Here is a 22,345-nt window from a genome sequence, read left to right on the forward strand (position 1 = left end):
AATTATAGCGAAATGCTGCCAAACGCCGTGAATTTCGAGTCAAAGTCTCGACATTTTTTTAGCACCACCGCCGAGAAAATCATAAATTCATCTCCGATCGTTGATCTATTTTCGACACCTCCCGCACCATCGTGTTCTTTGCATCGTTCCGAGTCCACCGGTGTTCACCGTTTCTCCGTCGTCGCCGGCGAGTGGAGGGGTGAAGCGGTCAAAGTTTCGGATTTGTTGAAATCGAGCTCTCCACCGTTCAAAATTTTGAACCGAGCTTTGTAAGTATCTCAAAATCGCTTAAAATAATTTTTGGAAATATTTCGGAAATTTTTAGGACACCAGGGAGCTTCAAAACAGTGGTTGACCGGTTTGGGTGTTAGTTTAGTAAATATTTTAAGAAGATGGCTAGATTGGTAAATAATTGTTGTTAGGTGATATTCTGGGAAATATTTCGATAAAGGTGACATTTTGGGAATTATTTTGAAAAAGTGACATTATGGGAAATATTTCAAAAAGGTAACATATTGGAAATTATTTCGTAAAAGGTAACACTCTGAGAATTATTTTAAAAAAGTGACATTTTGGGAATTGTCAAATGTTTGACAGTTTGTTGACCTCCTTTGACCAGAACTTTGACCGGCTTTGACTGGCTATTAAACGATCGTTAATCTTTTCCGAAAATACCTATCCTGACAATTTTCAACGTCCCGAATCCGTTTTTGGGGTCTGTTTCACCAAATTCGAACTCAAAAGTCTCTAAATCGATGGTCAAAGTGGTTGACTTTGACTTTGACAAAGAATTTGAATTTTTGAAAAGTCATACTTTATGTTTATCGACGTCCTGATTCCGATTCCGCAATCCGTTTGGCCAAATTCAGACTCGAAATACCCCAAATTGATAGTCGAACCCAGAAAATGCTTATATACTTAAGAAGTCTAGCTTTGAACAATTAAGTAAGATTTGGGACTGATAGATTATTATTGTTTGAAGGTACAAGAGACTCTTCGGATCGTCCGACAGCTCGACCCAACTCTTCTAGATTTGTTAAACCACGTATACCAATATTCACCCGTTCGAAAACTGTAACAGAGCGTGGTGAAACCAGCAATCAGTAGATCTACTATCTGAACCCATTATCGAGGTGTGTTCATGTTTACTACATAATGGTTTTATATATGTTTTGAAATATGGTACATTGAAATCTATGGTTTATTATTGTTGGTACACCGATTTATTGTTGATGATTTATGGACTTTGATGACTGGTATATGGATATTGATTTTGGGATGGATTGAACTACAATTGTATAGCTCTGATCAAGCTAATAAACGGGCCTAATGTGACTCTTGAGGGCCCCAAGATGTTTCATTAGGTCGGCTTTCCTTTGCTGTGTGCTTAGGGTAAGCTATATGGACTTGACTTGGCTTAAGGATACAAGCTTGATAGCCTATCCTTAAGTCGGCTTCTTTTTGCTATGTGCATAAAGTAGCTATATGGAAATAATTTTGGGAACTACTGATGGTGTACCAGAAAAGGGTTTAAACTATGATTTTCAAAAGTTAAACTCTTTTACGAATTTGTGAGATTTACTGGACTATGATTTGTTTAAGGTACATATGGTGATTTTATGGTAATGTTGGGACACACTGAGCCTAGCTCACCTTTCGAAAATATTTTTCCCCCTTTCAGATACTGTTGGTTAGATAAATCGGTTCGAGCACTTAGAGGATCAACATATCTCTTGAAGTATATCTGATTGTAATGTTTTATCTTGCTAGTTGACATTATTTTGGTGACATGGACCTTATTTTAAAGTATCGTATTTTAAGATGATGACACTTTTACTATTACTATTCGGTTTATTGTGATTTTGATTTTGAAGACCTGTTTTAAATTAATTTATTACTTATTGGTATTATATTTACAATTTGGGTTTTGATAGTATAATATCATGTCATTTATAATGTGATTTTACAATGATTGAATAACGGTTTCAGAAAATGTCTTTAAGAATCATGTATGTGATCCACTAGACTTAGTCGAAACGCATAGGCCGGGTCTAGGGGGTTACAGATTTAGTAATAACGCTCTGAAAAGCAATTGATTTAACATGATGTAAACTTCAGAAGTGTTTGAAAATTACTTTTTGTTTATCTATTTAAGTTTAATGCATGTTTTATTATTAGTAAATTAAATTGTTTTATAAAAAGGAACAAAATTTTATGGGTTTTCAAACGCAAAATTGTTTTAACTGTGATGTGACATATGTATCTCGTGTACGGAAAGGTATACGGGAGATGGGTGTTACACCAATCATCTATCACACCGGGTGGAATGGAGTATCCCTTCATGATTGAGTTCCAAGCTCCAAGATCGTTGGCTTGAATGAAGAGCATCATCATATTCTTCCAATAGGTATAATTAGCTCTAATGAAGTGAGGAGGCTTGTTGATCGGTTGTGAGTCTTCAATATAGTAAGAGCCGGAAGTCGAAGCCATCTTCTTGTCGGTTACATAAGGAATCGGTAGAGCTTCTTCTATGATCGTCTCAAGGTGGTTAAACCTTCTAACGAGTCAAACTCTGGTACCAATTGTTGGGATTTACGAAGCTCAATTTGAACAACCGAAAAATGTATAAGGGGTGAATTGGCAAAAATTCTTTGGGGAGTAAGGAGAATTAAAAGATAGAAAGTTTTGCACAGCGATTTATAGTGGTTCGACTTCTCAACTAAGTCTACCTCCACTGCCTTAGCTCCTCACTAAGGATTTTCCAACAAATCCACTAATTTGTTATTTCTTTTTCAAAGATCAAGAGTAACCTTTACAAACTTCCTAGTTTTTCACTTAGCTAAACTAGAACCAATCCCCTTTACAAAAGGTAAAAAGAAGTAAACAAATAAAACCACTTAAAGGTAGGGTGTTTACAAATTAAAGCTCACAAAAACAAAATATTTACAAGAGAAAGTAAAATAGGAATGAAAAACTCTTATTTTGTGTTTGATTGCTTGGATAGGTGTTCTAACCCTTCTTCAAGTGTCTTGAACTTGTATTTATATGTTGAAATGAGTTTGTGGTTGTTTCTAGACATTGGGGATGATTTCTAGCTGTTTGGGGATGTTTTCTCTGCAAAATAAAGTTGCCCAGTACAGAGGGTATCAGTACTCCTATAGGGAGTATTGGTACTACCTTTGTTATATTTAAATAAAACTAGTTGTTACTAGCCGTTGGACCTGATGGTATCGATACTAAGCCTATTATATCGATACTACTATGTTGAGTAGTATCGGTACCCCTTTGGGTATCGATACCATTTTTGCATTCTGGAATTTGAGCAATGCTGGTAGTATCGATACTACCTAGAGAGTATCAATACTTCTCTTACCTAGGGTATCTATACCACATGAACAATATCAGTATTGTTCATATAATATCGATACTACAAGAATAGTATTTGTACTACGTACGTTGAAAATCGGCTTTGTGCTCAAATTCACTTTTAATGGACTTTGAATTATTTTTGAAAACTTTTGAATAAATTCAATTCAAGTCCAAAAACATTTTGCCTTAATTTGTTATATCAAAATATAGTTCAACAGAGGAGTATATATGTATCTTAACATTTTACATTTCTCACGTATCTTCGTTTATTTTATTTTAAGTAAATTTTGAGGACTATTATACTTGTGGAGAATGACCTCTGAAATTATTGGTTCTCCTTAAATCGAGAGCCTTTGGTAGGACCCTCCAATTATTGGACCCTCTAGAGAACTTAGACCTTTCTAACAGGAGTCCTCGAGCTAGCTACAATGCATAGATAAAACCTTAAGATAGGATCCCTGAAAGACCTACGTGATCCGCCAGAGCGAAATCTAAGGTTTGACTATCAAATCTAAATGGCTCGCCGACATAAAAAAATCATAATGACCCTATGACTCACACACACTAAAGACCATTATAAATACTCCTCAACATGACTGAGATGCATGTGACACCTTCTACAATGAATACCCGTCCTTCTTATTCTTTCTCATGACTGACCCTCTTACACAATTAACGAACAACAATCGTTCTATCACTGACTACGACTCTCCGTCCAAACCGAAAGGAGTGAACCACCAACAATCGATCAAATATATCTTTCTTCATAAGTCTCGAATCAATTCACTTTATGGCATTCTCTCGACCAATGAGGGGCATTTTGTTATACCTCTGAAGAATGACCTTAGAAAACTATCGGTTCTTTGCTAACCAAGAGCCCATGGCAGGCCTTTTTTATTACTAGACGCTTCAAAGAATCTGACTCCTTCGAACATAAGCCCTCGAGCCAACTATAGCACATAAGGCACGTATGATAGAGCATGAGATGGATCAAAAAATAGCGACGACGCTCGTGTAGGCCTTATCTTCAATCACTTAAGGATTGGATATTTAAAAAATTATATTTAAACACACGAAAAAAAAAATCAATATCTAAATAATGTGATCTTTGAGAATCCCACAATCTTAGTTGTTGATTTTGAGTTGTCAAAGACATATTCTGAATTTTTATCAGACCCATATCAGTACGATAGATAAAAAATAGCATCCAAAACTTCCTTTAACTACTATACTAACATGGGCCTAATCAAAGTTCATGACTTGTCTTTGACAACTCAAAAATCAACAAGTTTAGTAATGAGATTATTAAATCCTATTTTATTTAGATTTTAGTTTTTTCAAGTGTTTAAAATATGTACTAATTGAGTGATCAAAGACAAGATCTATACATACGTGTTGTTGTAATCGTTTGGCCTGTACTTGTTTCTTCTTTTAAGTATAATTTTACAAATGTTTAAATATAACCTTTGACAAGTAAAGTGCGTGTTTTTTATTTTTAGATAAAATTCGTATAATTTTTTATTACATATTTTACCTTTTCTTTGTATTTTGACCTTGACAAGTGCAAACATTCAAAATCATGACTAAGTTTCTTGGTCTTAAAAATTAAATTTTTAAATAATTTTTTAGATGTTATTATCCTACATAATAATAAAAAGTATTATTCTCATAATTTTACCTCAAACTAGAGTACTTTTTCTATGGAGATATTTTAAGAATTTTTTTATTATTTTATGAAAAAAAATTTGTCACAAAAGTAATATTTTATAGTTTTTTCGTCCTACATTTAAAAAAGAATATTTTACAATATAATATTTTAAAAATGATTTTTTAGATGTATTTTACAGATGTGGGAAAAGCGTTGGATAATTTAAAATTAGAGATGTTGATTGAATCAATTTAGTTTTTAAATATTAATAACCAAATATTTGGGATTGCGCCGAATTCATGAGCAGAACCAGAACCAGAACCAAGGTTTGTTGATGAAGATTTGGGCTTCCCTTAAGGATTACTTGCTTCTGTCAGAGCATGAGGTCATGAATCATGATGGAGAGCGGGATGCGGATGCTCTGTCTTCTGTATTGGACACCGATGCAGTTAACCATATTTTAGCCATCATGTCTGCTGACTATCGTTGATGATAGCTGGATATGGCGGAACTGAACACCTCTGACCAAATGTTTAGTGTTTCCTCCGCCTATGCAACCTTGACGGCGATACAAACTGGGAAATGGTTTGGAAACTGCAGCTACCACAACACGTTCGTGTCTTCCTTTGGACAATACTCCATGGAATACTAAAAGATCGATTACCACATTGCCCCTTATGTGGAGAGTCGGAATCCGTTTTGCATGCATTTCGTGACTGCCCAGAAAGGAAGCAACTATGGTCGTCTATAATTCCTTTGGAATGGCGTCATAGTTTCTTTTCTTTGGATCTACGGGAATGGCTCTTAAGTAACGTCCATGTGGAAACTGATCAGCGAAACTGGCAGCTGTGGAAACGTAGGTGCGCGTTCGTTCTCTCGGAGCTGTTGATTCAGTTTTTCAAATTGCATTGGTGTGGCCACGATACTCTCGAGGCTGCAGCTTATACGATCTAGAAACCTAGCAGTTGGTACAATGGGAGAAACTGAAGTTCGGCTGTGTTGTTGCTGGGAGAAACTAAATAAATTGATTAAACCATCAAAATTGAATATATATCCAATTGATTTTACGTAAAATAACTGTTTTTTTCCTATCCTTTTTAAGACTTATTTAGAAAATTAATTGATTTATTTAGTTTAAATTTTTAAAATCGATAACCAAATCTAATTAATCAGTCAAAACTGAATGAACCGAAATTTTTTGATCAAATCAATTTAATTTAATCCGTCAATTCAGCTATCCCCTCTTGTACATTTAATAAAGAAAACGAAAGAAAAGCCTTCAAGATCATAGACAATCACATTTGCAAATAACTAAACAGTAAAGAATAATGTAATGATGTAAGACTATCTTTTACGAAGTGTTTAAAAAATCCAGAAGAACACAAAAATTGCTCTGTTCAGCATTTTCAAGTCATCATTTATTCAACAATAGAGAAGACACTAACCAAAAGGGTTATTTCCAAGAATGTTGGATCTTGTTCGTGTTCGTGTTTGAACATCAGAAAACTCGGCTTTTTAAGCGAAGACGACCAGAATGATGAACAGAACTAGCAAAAATATTATTATCATTATTTGGCCCTTAGCGCCAGCCTTCTTCATAATAATAGCCATTTTTCTCTTGGCATTAAAAGAATAGACAAGTAACACAGTTAAAGGGCTGCGTATTCGCTCAAGTTTCGGAAAAATAAGATCAAATATTTAATATTTCTAATTGCAGATTGTGGAAAAAAATTACCTGAGCAAAATCCAGTTGGTTTTTTGTGCCGTCCATTTCAGTACCTAACTCATCTAATATCTTCTCCTGAAACAGCAAGGCATTCCAATTAGCATGTCAAATGGACAACACTGAACCGATGCAGATATCGGATGATATCTATTGACTACAGTTGCAATTCATTCACAAATATGTTAACCGGGGAGATTACAGGTAAGTACTCACCTGTGCAAGGAGTTCTTCATGTATAGTAAGCCCGACGCCTCCGATTCTCTGAACACTTGCGTTAAGCTCCTCCAACTCCTCTTCCTGCTGCCTACAACCACAAGTTGATGACAATAAGAAAACTAGAAAAATCAGAGAAGGGAGCACATCGAGAACTAATAAATAAGAAACGAATAAAGAGCAAATCGAGAAAACCCTACTTTATAAGAAGCGTTTGTCTATCTGACTCCGATGCTATAAAGTCATCAGTATTTTTTGCACTATAGTGGTCGGGCATATCTGGTTGCTGAGAATTTGGCAGTCTCATTAATTCTCGACGTATCGCACTTGCACTACTATCATTCTCTTTTTCAGCTCCAACAGCTTTCTTGACATCAGCCACCTTATCAAACAAAATAATTCATAAAAGACATCCATTAATGGGAAAACAAATTAAGATCAATGCTGCAACTATCGGTTAAGCATAAGCCAGTCTATTAGTAAAGCTTGAAAACTATTGCACGCTAGTAAAGCACATATGTTTTTTAGCTGGCTTAAAAGTGCTACAATGTGTATTTCTACAATTTTTCCGGCATGAAAACGATGATGCTGCCCTTCGACCACCATGGAATGAGACTATTACTGAATAAATTTTCACACGATAATAAAATATAATGAGCAATGACCACAAGGATGACACCTGAATACGAGCATTAGCGGTCCATTTCCTCCTGCTTTCGAGCTCAACTTCATCGATGCCATACCAAGAAGGATCTCTAGCTGCTACCGAAATTGCTTTGTCCAATTCATCCACATTCCTATCAAGAAAGAAGAACTTTCAGCAATTGTAATTGAATCAAAATAAATAAATAAAGTTGTTCAATTAACACAGATATAATGTAAAACAAATCATCAAACATCTTTTCCCATTTCAAAGATCCATTAAATTTAAGAAAGAACACTTAATTCGCATACCTGCCAATCGATGCTCTCACAACTAGCAAGCAGATCTTTGGTGAGATGAACTTGCTCACCACTTCCAGGAGGAATCCTTTCTCATTGGTGAAAACTTGCTTGCAATTTATCAATCTAAATGAAATAAAAAAAAAGGAACCCCAAAATGTGATTTAATAGAAAATCTCCCACAAAACAACAAATATCAAGGAGATCAAGCAGTCATTTTTCTCTAACTTACAGAGTCTTGAATCTCTTCTTTGACGATGTAAAATGGATCTTGAGCTTTAGTCATCTTGTAAGGAGTGGAATTAATTAAATCCTGGAAACATTCAAAGGAGAAATACTATCGATAAGTCAGGTACAGAAAATAAAAAGCATGATTTTTTTCAAGGAATTTTACATTTGCCACCTATCTGAGACAAACCCGGTAAGGGAGATCGGTGTTTCCACTGTTTGGAAGGGTAAAACCGAAGAAGAAAGAAATTGAATTGAAGGGAACAGCCCATAAAACAAATGGTGAATATTGCTTTTAATCCCCCAAGATACTGATTTCGGTTAAACCAGTTAATAAGAACACTTTTTATGTCACAACCATACCATATGCACAAAGAAAACCTTTTTTTTTATAAATATTTTTAAAGGCTTAATATAAACATAAATGTCCAAACTATATTGCATTTCCAAATAGGTGTCCAAATTTTTTTCGGTCGATCTAGGTGCCTAACGTTATCACTTTAAGCGTCTCGACCATAATGGCCATTAAAATATTCTGTTAAATGACACGTTTCACTTTCTGATAATTTTAAAAAATTTATTCTTTAAATTTACATAATATATTTGGCATTTCAGTCATCAAATTTACATCTAGTCTTATAATAGAAGAGAATGTGTGTGGAGGAATATTTCCTCTTTGTTATATTGGAATGCAATGCCAAAAGAAGGCAAAGGGGATTATCAGATCCTCACGAGAACTTTTTCATCATTTGCTGAAAGAACGAGTAAGAGAAATGGAGGAAGCCATATACCGATGTACACAAAAGTCGGTACCGGTAACAGTTACAGAGCACATAATTCGTGAAAATCAAGAGAACAATCCTGTTAAAGTAAGGAAAGTGCTTTAGAAATCTTCACACAATCCTTCAATAACAACAGACCGTCAAAGAAATGGCCTAAGAGTTATATTAAAGGGAGTTCATGTTAATGATTTAACCCGATACATAAACTTCACATGTTCATCCAGGACATACAAAAAGTCATGCACACAACTGCTCAAAACAACAAAATTTGAACTTATTTCTTATCAAGTATGCTCAAATCTTGCCAAGACAATTGCTTTTTATCTAACTGATTGTTGATTGTGTTGGTAATGCTCAATCCCACATAGTGTTGGAAACACTATTGGGAATGGTATTTAAGGCTTGACATTCCACTTCCTTGTTGAGTGATAGAGAACAAGGGGGGCTCTCGCGCACCGCCGCTGCCGTCCGTCCGTCTCGGCTCGCCTCGTGGTCGTGGTCGTGGTCGTGGTCGTGGTCTTAGTGAGAAAGACTTGATGAATTTAACGATTTTGGCTGAATATCTATTCTTAATAAGTTCATAACCCAGAGTGAGTGGGTAGGAAATGATGAACTTACCGACAGAAAGGTTGAGTTTGTTAAACTCTTAATAAATTCAAATCCAAGTATTTGGATGGTTCTAGTGAGAAGGACTTATTGAATTTACCGATAAATGAGGTTGAATATTTATTCTTAATGACTTCTTAGCCCAGAGTTTGGGTGGTTCATTTATAATGAACTTGAAAAAAGTCACCATACCCTTTGTGAGGTTGAGCTATTATAAAAGCTCTTAATTATTTCATATTCCTTTTTAAAGGGTGGTTTATGTTGAGATAAACTTGATGAAATAACCTATGTAAGTGAGAAGGGTTAGCCGCCTTCTATGAAAAATGTTGGGCTATTTTTCTAGCACACTTACTAGAATCCTGAGGTAAGATGGCCAAATATATACTTTTGTATATATATATCTTACACATCGAGGACTCAGGTGGATGAAGGGGTTAGTTGTGTGTTATGAGTTTACCCTGATCTTAGAAAGTTCCAGACTAGTTTCACTTATCTAAGAGAAGGATTGCTCATCATCACTATGTACTAGTTCCAGATATGTTCACTAGTGCTTAAGCAACTAATCTCGCTATTACTCTTCTGGAAACCTTGTTTTCGAGTTTCAGAAGATTTCTTTCGCATTAGTGGGGGAATGTTGGTAATGCTCAATCCCACATAGTGTTGGAAACACTATTGGGAATGGTATTTAAGGCTTGACATTCCACTTCCTTGTTGAGTGATAGAGAACAAGGGGGGCTCTCGCACACCGCCGCCGCCGTCCGTCCGTCTCGGCTCGGCTCGGCACGGCACGGCTCGGCTCGGCTCGGCTCGGCTCGGCTCGGCTCGTGGTCGTGGTCGTGGTCGAGGTCGAGGTCGTGGTCGTGGTCGTGGTCGTGGTCGTGGTCGTGGTAATACGTGTCTTCGACACATCCGCGCGGATACTATCTTTTTAGAGAAAATTCTTGAGGAATTTCTCTTTGAAAGAAACAAATGGAAAATGTGAAAGATATCAACTGATATTTATAGGCTGCTGAGGACTGTTTGAATTTCAAATAATAACAGCTGAATTATTTTTTATCAGAAATTAAACAGTTTATTCCTAAATTAAATCAGAAACGTTAAGATGTACCTGGACTGATTTACAGCTTTGTACAGAGGAGACAAGCTATTAATATCAGGAGTTACAGGAGTTATTTGATTTAATTCTAGGGGTTACATGATATAATTTCGGGGTTATAACAGCTGAATAATGATACAATGAACCTGGACTATTTCTGAGTCAGGTTCATCTAGTCGTTTCAGCTGTTACAAATAAGAGTTTAATCCTGAAATTTTATGGACGATTTTAACCCTATTTCTAGCCTATAAATAGAGAGCTATATCAGCTTCTCAACTCACTCAAAAACATTCACAATACACTTACCAAAGTGTTTTCTAAAGTTCTCTCTGTGAGTTCTCTCTGAGTGCTTTCCGATCAAAGTGCATACCACCAGCAGTCCACTCCGGTTTCGGGTGTACGGAATTCGGAACGACCGTGTTAACCTCGGGGGACGGTCCGCCTACTGCAGCGATTACACACATTGAGGTGAATTCGTTTCTAAGGCAGTGGTTCTTACCACGACACGGTTTAAGAATCTGTTCTTCTTAATTACTGTTTATATTTACAGTCAGTGCTAACGGTGTAGTTTTGCAGTTCATATATCCAACAATTTAGAAACGAATTTCCATAAACTGCAATCATGTCGACACCTTTGAGCAAACTCATTCCCGATCTTTCCAAGCTCGATGCACTTGATGGAAAGAACTATAGAAGGTGGTCCCAAAGAATTCTTATATTCTTCGAGCAACTTGATCTTGATTACGTGTTGCTCAAGCCACCAGCCAAGCTTGTTAGCAGATATTCCGTTGTGGGGAAGACCGACTCCTCCAGTTTCATTGTTGTGTGATTCACAAGCTGCGATATGTGTGGCTAAGAACCAAGCTTACAATGGTAAGAAAAGACACATTCGTATAAAACATGAATCAGTTAGACACTTGATAAAGAATGGAGTGCTCTCTTTAGAGTATGTGAAGTCGGAAAGGAACCTAGCAGATCCACTTACCAAAGGGTTAAGTCGGAAGCTGGTCCTAGATTCGTCGAGGGGGATGGGTCTAAAGCCCATTGGTTGAGGAATTCATGGTGGATACCCAACTTAGTTATCTAAGTTCCATGTGGTCAACGAAACCATGGAAAGACTCATAGTGCACATTCCTACTGCCTATCCCTATGATGAATAATGTGCATGCCCAGGATGAGCTTAATTGCTCTTAATAAATTCATAGCCCAGGCTTTGGGTGGTCTTAGTGAGAAAGACTTGATGAATTTACCGATTTTGGCTGAATATCTATTCTTAATAAGTTCATAACCCAGAGTGAGTGGGTAGGAAATGATGAACTTACCGACAGAAAGGTTGAGTTTGTTAAACTCTTAATAAATTCAAATCCAAGTATTTGGATGGTTCTAGTGAGAAGGACTTATTGAATTTACCGATAAATGAGGTTGAATATTTATTCTTAATGACTTCTTAGCCCAGAGTTTGGGTGGTTCATTTATAATGAACTTGAAAAAGTCACCATACCCTTTGTGAGGTTGAGCTATTATAAAAGCTCTTAATTATTTCATATTCCTTTTTAAAGGGTGGTTTATGTTGAGATAAACTTGATGAAATAACCTATGTAAGTGAGAAGGGTTAGCCGCCTTCTATGAAAAATGTTGGGCTATTTTTCTAGCACACTTACTAGAATCCTGAGGTAAGATGGCCAAATATATACTTTTGTATATATATATCTTACACATCGAGGACTCAGGTGGATGAAGGGGTTAGTTGTGTGTTATGAGTTTACCCTGATCTTAGAAAGTTCCAGACTAGTTTCACTTATCTAAGAGAAGGATTGCTCATCATCACTATGTACTAGTTCCAGATATGTTCACTAGTGCTTAAGCAACTAATCTCGCTATTACTCTTCTGGAAACCTTGTTTTCGAGTTTCAGAAGATTTCTTTCGCATTAGTGGGGGAATGTTGGTAATGCTCAATCCCACATAGTGTTGGAAACACTATTGGGAATGGTATTTAAGGCTTGACATTCCACTTCCTTGTTGAGTGATAGAGAACAAGGGGGGCTCTCGCGCACCGCCGCCGCCGTCCGTCCGTCTCGGCTCGGCTCGGCACGGCACGGCTCGGCTCGGCTCGGCTCGGCTCGTGGTCGTGGTCGTGGTCGAGGTCGAGGTCGTGGTCGTGGTCGTGGTCGTGGTCGTGGTCGTGGTAATACGTGTCTTCGACACATCCGCGCGGATACTATCTTTTTAGAGAAAATTCTTGAGGAATTTCTCTTTGAAAGAAACAAATGGAAAATGTGAAAGATATCAACTGATATTTATAGGCTGCTGAGGACTGTTTGAATTTCAAATAATAACAGCTGAATTATTTTTTATCAGAAATTAAACAGTTTATTCCTAAATTAAATCAGAAACGTTAAGATGTACCTGGACTGATTTACAGCTTTGTACAGAGGAGACAAGCTGTTAATATCAGGAGTTACAGGAGTTATTTGATTTAATTCTAGGGGTTACATGATATAATTTCGGGGTTATAACAGCTGAATAATGATACAATGAACCTGGACTATTTCTGAGTCAGGTTCATCTAGTCGTTTCAGCTGTTACAAATAAGAGGTTTAATCCTGAAATTTTATGGACGATTTTAACCCTATTTCTAGCCTATAAATAGAGAGCTATATTCAGCTTCTCAACTCACTCAAAAACATTCACAATACACTTACCAAAGTGTTTTCTAAAGTTCTCTCTGTGAGTTCTCTCTGAGTGCTTTCCGATCAGAAGTGCAATACCACCAGCAGTCCACTCCGGTTTCGGGTGTACGGAATTCGGAACGACCGTGTTAACCTCGGGGGACGGTCCGCCTACTGCAGCGATTACACACATCGAGGTGAATTCGTTTCTAAGGCAGTGGTTCTTACCACGACACGGTTTAAGAATCTGTTCTTCTTAATTACTGTTTATATTTACAGTCAGTGCTAACGGTGTAGTTTTGCAGTTCATATATCCAACAATTTAGAAACGAATTTCCATAAACTGCAATCATGTCGACACCTTTGAGCAAACTCATTCCCGATCTTTCCAAGCTCGATGCACTTGATGGAAAGAACTATAGAAGGTGGTCCCAAAGAATTCTTATATTCTTCGAGCAACTTGATCTTGATTACGTGTTGCTCAAGCCACCAGCCAAGCTTGTTAGCAGATATTCCGTTGTGGGGAAGACCGACTCCTCCAGTTTCATTGTTGTGTGATTCACAAGCTGCGATATGTGTGGCTAAGAACCAAGCTTACAATGGTAAGAAAAGACACATTCGTATAAAACATGAATCAGTTAGACACTTGATAAAGAATGGAGTGCTCTCTTTAGAGTATGTGAAGTCGGAAAGGAACCTAGCAGATCCACTTACCAAAGGGTTAAGTCGGAAGCTGGTCCTAGATTCGTCGAGGGGGATGGGTCTAAAGCCCATTGGTTGAGGAATTCATGGTGGATACCCAACTTAGTTATCTAAGTTCCATGTGGTCAAACGAAACCATGGAAAGACTCATAGTGCACATTCCTACTGCCTATCCCTATGATGAATAATGTGCATGCCCAGGATGAGCTTAATTGCTCTTAATAAATTCATAGCCCAGGCTTTGGGTGGTCTTAGTGAGAAAGACTTGATGAATTTACCGATTTTGGCTGAATATCTATTCTTAATAAGTTCATAACCCAGAGTGAGTGGGTAGGAAATGATGAACTTACCGACAGAAAGGTTGAGTTTGTTAATCTCTTAATAAATTCAAATCCAAGTATTTGGATGGTTCTAGTGAGAAGGACTTATTGAATTTACCGATAAATGAGGTTGAATATTTATTCTTAATGACTTCTTAGCCCAGAGTTTGGGTGGTTCATTTATAATGAACTTGAAAAAAGTCATCATACCCTTTGTGAGGTTGAGCTATTATAAAAGCTCTTAATTATTTCATATTCCTTTTTAAAGGGTGGTTTATGTTGAGATAAACTTGATGAAATAACCTATGTAAGTGAGAAGGGTTAGCCGCCTTCTATGAAAAATGTTGGGCTATTTTTCTAGCACACTTACTAGAATCCTGAGGTAAGATGGCCAAATATATACTTTTGTATATATATCTTACACATCGAGGACTCAGGTGGATGAAGGGGTTAGTTGTGTGTTATGAGTTTACCCTGATCTTAGAAAGTTCCAGACTAGTTTCACTTATCTAAGAGAAGGATTGCTCATCATCACTATGTACTAGTTCCAGATATGTTCACTAGTGCTTAAGCAACTAATCTCGCTATTACTCTTCTGGAAAGCTTGTTTTCGAGTTTCAGAAGATTTCTTTCGCATTAGTGGGGGAATGTTGGTAATGCTCAATCCCACATAGTGTTGGAAACACTATTGGGAATGGTATTTAAGGCTTGACATTCCACTTCCTTGTTGAGTGATAGAGAACAAGGGGGCTCTCGCGCACCGCCGCCGCCGTCCGTCCGTCTCGGCTCGGCACGGCACGGCACGGCTCGGCTCGGCTCGGCTCGTGGTCGTGGTCGTGGTCGTGGTCGAGGTCGAGGTCGTTGTCGTGGTCGTGGTCGTGGTCGTGGTCGTGGTCGTGGTCGTGGTCGTGGTCGTGGTCGTGGTCGTGGTCGTGGTCGTGGTAATACGTGTCTTCGACACGTCCGCGCGGATACTATATTTTTAGAGAAAATTCTTGAGGAATTTCTCTTTGAAAGAAACAAATGGAAAATGTGAAAGATATCAACTGATATTTATAGGCTGCTGAGGACTGTTTGAATTTCAAATAATAACAGCTGAATTATTTTTTATCAGAAATTAAACAGTTTATTCCTAAATTAAATCAGAAACGTTAAGATGTACCTGGACTGATTTACAGCTTTGTACAGAGGAGACAAGCTGTTAATATCAGGAGTTACAGGAGTTATTTGATTTAATTCTAGGGGTTACATGATATAATTTCGGGAGTTATAACAGCTGAATAATGATTTAATGAACCTGGACTATTTCTGAGTCAGGTTCATCTAGTCGTTTCAGCTGTTACAAATAAGAGGTTTAATCTTGAAATTTTATGGACGATTTTAACCCTATTTCTAGCCTATAAATAGAGAGCTATATTCAGCTTCTCAACTCACTCAAAAACATTCACAATACACTTACCAAAGTGTTTTCTAAAGTTCTCTCTGTGAGTTCTCTCTGAGTGCTTTCCGATCAGAAGTGCAATACCACCAGCAGTCCACTCCGGTTTCGGGTGTACGGAATTCGTAACGACCGTATTAACCTCGGGGGACGGTCCGCCTACTGCAGCGATTACACACATCGAGGCGAATTCGTTTCTAAGGCAGTGGTTCTTACCACGACACGGTTTAAGAATCTGTTCTTCTTAATTACTGTTTATATTTACAGTCAGTGCTAACGGTGTAGTTTTGCAGTTCATATATCCAACAATTTAGAAACGAATTTCCATAAACTGCAATCATGTCGACACCTTTGAGCAAACTCATTCCCGATCTTTCCAAGCTCGATGCACTTGATGGAAAGTACTATAGAAGGTGGTCCCAAAGAATTCTTATATTCTTCGAGCAACTTGATCTTGATTACGTGTTGCTCAAGCCACCACCTACCATGCCGCCAACCCCAGCTGTTGGTAATGATGCGGATGCGGTCCTCAATGATGATGCCTTAGCAACTGCCGCCGCCGCTCTCGCTACCTACGAGAAATTTGAGAAGGATAACAAGACGGTACGAGGACATCTGCTCAGCCACATGTCAAATAAACTATTTGATATGTTCCTTAGAGAAAAGAGTGCCAATGCAATATGGGACACTCTCGACAAGAAGTATGGTGCGGATGATGCGGGGATCAAGAAGTACGTTGTCGGCGAATGGCTCAAATTCCAGATGACAGACGACAAGCCAATAATGGATCAAGTCCATGACTATGAGAACTTAGTCGCTGACATCATCGCTGAAGGGATGCAAATGTGTGAGGTGCTGCAAGCCAATGTACTCATTGAGAAACTGCCCAAGTCATGGTCCGATTACCGTAACTCTCTTAAGCATAAGAAGAGAGACGTTTCGCTTGAAGAACTTGTGGGCCATATGAAGATTGAAGAAGCCAACCGTTTAAAAGATAAGCTTACTAATTCTATGAGTAATTTATCTTTTAGAGCTAACTTGGTTGAGTCCAAATTTAAGAAGATCATGAAACGTGGGAATCAAGACAAAAAGACGAAACCACAGAAGGCTACCAACTTCAAGAAGTCAGGAAAGGCCAAACCGGAAGGAAAGACGTTCAAGTGTTATGTCTGCGGTTTACCTGGCCACAAGGCTTACCAATGCCAACACCGCTCAGACCGCCAGAATGACAACAAGCCACAGATGCACATTGTAGAAGAAGATGATGAGATCATTGCTGCGGTGGTCTCAGAAGTTAATCTGGTGGAGAACAGTTCAGAATGGGTAGTTGACACTGGCGCTTCGAAGCATTTCTGCGCAAGGAAGGAGTTTTTCACTGAGTTCGAGGATGGAAACACTGGTGAACGTGTGTACATGGGGAACTCTAGCAGCTCTGAAGTGCTAGGCAAAGGCAAGGTTTTACTCAAGTTGACTTCTGGTAAAACTCTGGCTTTAAATAATGTTCTGTATGTACCTGCCTTGCGTAGAAATTTGATAAGTGGTGGGCTTCTGAATAAGGCAGGCATTAAGTTAGTTTTTGAGGCAGATAAACTTGTACTTTCCCGAAATGGTGATTATGTGGGGAAAGGGTTTTTAAGCAATGGTTTATTTGTCATAGAAACTCAATTTAATGAAAATAAAGCTACCACTTCTGCTTATATTGTTGAATCCATTGATATGTGGCATGCTAGATTAGGACACGTGAATATTCATGCTTTAAAGAAATTAATGAATATGAATGTTCTGCCTAAACTAGACACAACTAGCTTTAACAAATGTGAGATTTGTGTAGAAGCTAAGCATACTAAACCTCACTTTAAGACTGTTTCTAATAGAAAGACTGAACTGTTAGAACTCATTCATACTGATCTAGCAGATTTTAGAAACACTGAAAGTAAAGGAGGAAAACACTACTACATAACTTTTGTAGATGATTATTCAAGATATACAAAAGTTTATCTCCTAAGAACTAAAGATGAAGCTGAAAACTTCTTTCTTATTTATAAGGCAGAAGTTGAAAATCAGTTAGATAGGAGAATCAAACGAGTTAGATCTGATAGAGGTGGTGAATATGGATCTAATTTCTTAAAAGATATTTGTGAAAAGAATGGCATAATTCATGAAACATCAGCCCCCTATTTTCCTCAACAGAATGGTATAGCCGAAAGGAAAAATAGAACTTTAAAAGAGATGATGAATTCTTTACTAATAAGTTCCGGGTTATCTGATAACATGTGGGGGGAGGCCATTCTATCGGCAACTCATATCTTGAACCGAGTTCCTCATAAGAAATTAGATTCTACCCCATATGAATTGTGGAAAGGATACGCTCCTAATTTACAATACCTGAAAGTGTGGGGTGTCTGGCTAAAGTGGGCTTGCCAGACTTTAAGAAGTCCACCATCGGACCTAAAACCGTTGATGCAGTGTTTATAGGGTATGCTACGAATAGTGTTGCATACAGATTCATGCTTTTACAAGATTATTCTATTTGTGAATCAAGAGATGCTGTTTTCTTTGAAAATACTTTTCCTTTAAAGGAACCGAGAATAAATATTGAAACACAAATAGAATATATTCCATCAACTTCTTCTAGTAAACCTGCTAGGTCTTCTGAACAAATTGATTTTGAGCCTAGAAGAAGTAAAAGGCAAAGAGTTGAAACCTCTTTTGGACCAGACTTTATTACTTCCTTTATTTCTGAGATAAATGATTTAGACTTCATTTCAGATCCTATAGCTCAAATTTTTCTATTAGATGAGGATCCTAAAACTTTTGAAGAAGCTATAAGTTCTATCGATGCTAGTTTTTGGAAAAGCGCTGTTAATGATGAACTAGAATCGATAATGTCTAATCATACTTGGGAATTAGTTGACTTGCCTAAGGGATTCAAACCTATCTCCAACAAATGGGTCTTCCGGAATAAACTAAGGCCAGATGGTTCGATTCAGCGATACAAGGCAAGGTTAGTCGTCAAAGGGTTCACTCAAAGGTTTGGTTTAGACTACTTTGATACATACTCTCCCGTTACAAAAATCTCAACGATTCGTGCATTATTTGCACTAGCCTCTATTCATAAGTTGCAGGTACATCAAATGGATGTTAAGACTGCTTTCTTGAATGGGGATCTAGATGAGGAGATTTACATGGAGCAGCCACTAGGTTTTGAGGCACCTGGTATGGAAGGCAAAGTTTGTAGACTCAAAAAGTCACTCTATGGACTTAAGCAGGCTCCTAAACAGTGGTATGAGAAATTTCATAAAACTATTCTTAGTTTTGGTTTTGTTGTGAATGGTTCGGATGCTTGTGTGTATTCGAAGATGTTTGAAACTGAATGTGTTATCATAAGTCTTTATGTTGACGACATGTTGATTTTCAGTTCTAACATTGAGTCCATTAACAAAGTTAAAAATTTCTTGTCCACTAAGTTTGAGATGACAGATTTGGGAGAAGTAGATGTAATTTTAGGAGTCAAAATTACCAAAACTGAGAAGGGATTTTCTTTATGTCAAGCACATTATATAGAGAAAGTGCTAAAGAAATTTGACAGTTTTGATGTCGTCCCTGTTCGAACTCCTTATGATCCTAGCATACATCTAGTTAAGAATAAAGGAAGTAGTGTTTCCCAAACTGAATATGCTAAATTAATCGGAAGTTTAATGTTCTTAATGAACTATACTCGGCCTGATATTGCTTATGCTGTGAGTAGACTAAGTAGATATACTCATAATCCGAGTGGTGAGCACTGGATTGCGCTTAAACGCTTACTGAAGTATCTTAAGGGTACTGTGAATTGGAAACTTGAGTTTGTTGGCTTTCCTGCGGTATTGGAAGGATATTGTGATGTCAACTGGGTTTCTGATAATGATGAGGTAAGCTCTACGAGCGGGTATGTTTTTACTTTGGGTGGAGCAGCGATCTCGTGGAAATCATCAAAGCAGACTTGTATTGCTCGTTCTACCATGGAGTCAGAGTTTATAGCTCTTGACCTAGCTGGGCAAGAAGCCGAGTGGCTCAGAAGCTTGTTAGCAGATATTCCGTTGTGGGGAAGACCGACTCCTCCAGTTTCATTGTTGTGTGATTCACAAGCTGCGATATGTGTGGCTAAGAACCAAGCTTACAATGGTAAGAAAAGACACATTCGTATAAGACATGAATCAGTTAGACACTTGATAAAGAATGGAGTGCTCTCTTTAGAGTATGTGAAGTCGGAAAGGAACCTAGCAGATCCACTTACCAAAGGGTTAAGTCGGAAGCTGGTCCTAGATTCGTCGAGGGGGATGGGTCTAAAGCCCATTGGTTGAGGAATTCATGGTGGATACCCAACTTAGTTATCTAAGTTCCATGTGGTCAAACGAAACCATGGAAAGACTCATAGTGCACATTCCTACTGCCTATCCCTATGATGAATAATGTGCATGCCCAGGATGAGCTTAATTGCTCTTAATAAATTCATAGCCCAGGCTTTGGGTGGTCTTAGTGAGAAAGACTTGATGAATTTACCGATTTTGGCTGAATATCTATTCTTAATAAGTTCATAACCCAGAGTGAGTGGGTAGGAAATGATGAACTTACCGACAGAAAGGTTGAGTTTGTTAAACTCTTAATAAATTCAAATCCAAGTATTTGGATGGTTCTAGTGAGAAGGACTTATTGAATTTACCGATAAATGAGGTTGAATATTTATTCTTAATGACTTCTTAGCCCAGAGTTTGGGTGGTTCATTTATAATGAACTTGAAAAAAGTCACCATACCCTTTGTGAGGTTGAGCTATTATAAAAGCTCTTAATTATTTCATATTCCTTTTTAAAGGGTGGTTTATGTTGAGATAAACTTGATGAAATAACCTATGTAAGTGAGAAGGGTTAGCCGCCTTCTATGAAAAATGTTGGGCTATTTTTCTAGCACACTTACTAGAATCCTGAGGTAAGATGGCCAAATATATACTTTTGTATATATATATCTTACACATCGAGGACTCAGGTGGATGAAGGGGTTAGTTGTGTGTTATGAGTTTACCCTGATCTTAGAAAGTTCCAGACTAGTTTCACTTATCTAAGAGAAGGATTGCTCATCATCACTATGTACTAGTTCCAGATATGTTCACTAGTGCTTAAGCAACTAATCTCGCTATTACTCTTCTGGAAAGCTTGTTTTCGAGTTTCAGAAGATTTCTTTCGCATTAGTGGGGGAATGTTGGTAATGCTCAATCCCACATAGTGTTGGAAACACTATTGGGAATGGTATTTAAGGCTTGACATTCCACTTCCTTGTTGAGTGATAGAGAACAAGGGGGGCTCTCGTGCACCGCCGCCGCCGTCCGTCCGTCTCGGCTCGGCACGGCACGGCACGGCTTGGCTCGGCTCGGCTCGTGGTCGTGGTCGTGGTCGAGGTCGAGGTCGTGGTCGTGGTCGTGGTCGTGGTCGTGGTCGTGGTCGTGGTCGTGGTCGTGGTAATACGTGTCTTCGACACGTCCGCGCGGATACTATCTTTTTAGAGAAAATTCTTGAGGAATTTCTCTTTGAAAGAAACAAATGGAAAATGTGAAAGATATCAACTGATATTTATAGGCTGCTGAGGACTGTTTGAATTTCAAATAATAACAGCTGAATTATTTTTTATCAGAAATTAAATAGTTTATTCCTAAATTAAATCAGAAACGTTAAGATGTACCTGGACTGATTTACAGCTTTGTACAGAGGAGACAAGCTATTAATATCAGGAGTTACAGGAGTTATTTGATTTAATTCTAGGGGTTACATGATATAATTTCGGGAGTTATAACAGCTGAATAATGATACAATGAACCTGGACTATTTCTGAGTCAGGTTCATCTAGTCGTTTCAGCTGTTACAAATAAGAGGTTTAATCCTGAAATTTTATGGACGATTTTAACCCTATTTCTAGCCTATAAATAGAGAGCTATATTCAGCTTCTCAACTCACTCAAAAAAATTCACAATACACTTACCAAAGTGTTTTCTAAAGTTCTCTCTGTGAGTTCTCTCTGAGTGCTTTCCGATCAGAAGTGCAATACCACCAGCAGTCCACTCCGATTTCGGGTGTACGGAATTCGGAACGACCGTGTTAACCTCGGGGGACGGTCCGCCTACTGCAGCGATTACACACATCGAGGCGAATTCGTTTCTAAGGCAGTGGTTCTTACCACGACACGGTTTAAGAATCTATTCTTCTTAATTACTGTTTATATTTTCAGTCAGTGCTAACGGTGTAGTTTTGCAGTTCATATATCCAACAGATTGATCATATTCGTTGTATTGCATTATTTCACAAATATATACATCCAGGAAAAACACGCACATAATCTATGCATGTGCATATGCATCCTCACCAATAATTTATATCAGTAGTATGCAGTATTTTATCAATAAGACATGTGTTTTCAGTAAAACAGATAAAAAGATAATAAGGCATAGACAAACCAGATGATGTATCGGTACATCAGTAAGAGTTCCAAATCTTCCATTAATGCGCCCCACAACCTCAATGACCTGGCTTCTAAGTTTTTGATCCATTATATTAAGAAAGTAAACAAGTAAGGTTCA

At 37.8% G+C, this 22,345-nt stretch overlaps 1 protein-coding gene across 1 annotated transcript; it reads right to left on the reverse strand.

Annotated features, from left to right (window-relative positions):
* Nucleotides 1–6,699: 6,699 nt before the first annotated feature.
* On the reverse strand, nt 6,700–22,315 carry LOC120145969 (syntaxin-61-like). The gene is made up of 7 exons (XM_039159652.1): nt 22,223–22,315; nt 8,131–8,174; nt 7,911–8,024; nt 7,636–7,753; nt 7,157–7,338; nt 6,957–7,047; nt 6,700–6,818 (listed from the first exon to the last, which is right to left on the reverse strand). The coding sequence occupies exons 1-7, from the start codon at nt 22,313–22,315 to the stop codon at nt 6,708–6,710; spliced, it is 753 nt and encodes a 250-aa protein (XP_039015583.1). The 3' UTR covers nt 6,700–6,707.
* Nucleotides 22,316–22,345: the final 30 nt, after the last annotated feature.

This window comes from Hibiscus syriacus, unplaced genomic scaffold (assembly GCF_006381635.1).
Source record: "Hibiscus syriacus cultivar Baekdansim isolate YM2019G1 unplaced genomic scaffold, ASM638163v2 tig00110895_pilon, whole genome shotgun sequence".
Lineage (NCBI taxonomy): Eukaryota > Viridiplantae > Streptophyta > Magnoliopsida > Malvales > Malvaceae > Hibiscus > Hibiscus syriacus.

Bases quoted from the DNA above. Each gene is read 5' to 3' on its own strand.
- LOC120145969 (XM_039159652.1), bottom strand. From the start codon at position 22,315: ATGGATCAAAAACTTAGAAGCCAGGTCATTGAGGTTGTGGGGCGCATT. The intron at 7,754-7,910 runs GTATGCGAATTA...CTTTCTTGATAG, and splicing joins GTGAGAGCATCGATTGGCAG to GAATGTGGATGAATTGGACA. The intron at 7,048-7,156 runs GTAGGGTTTTCT...TTGTGGTTGTAG, and splicing joins AGACAAACGCTTCTTATAAA to GCAGCAGGAAGAGGAGTTGG.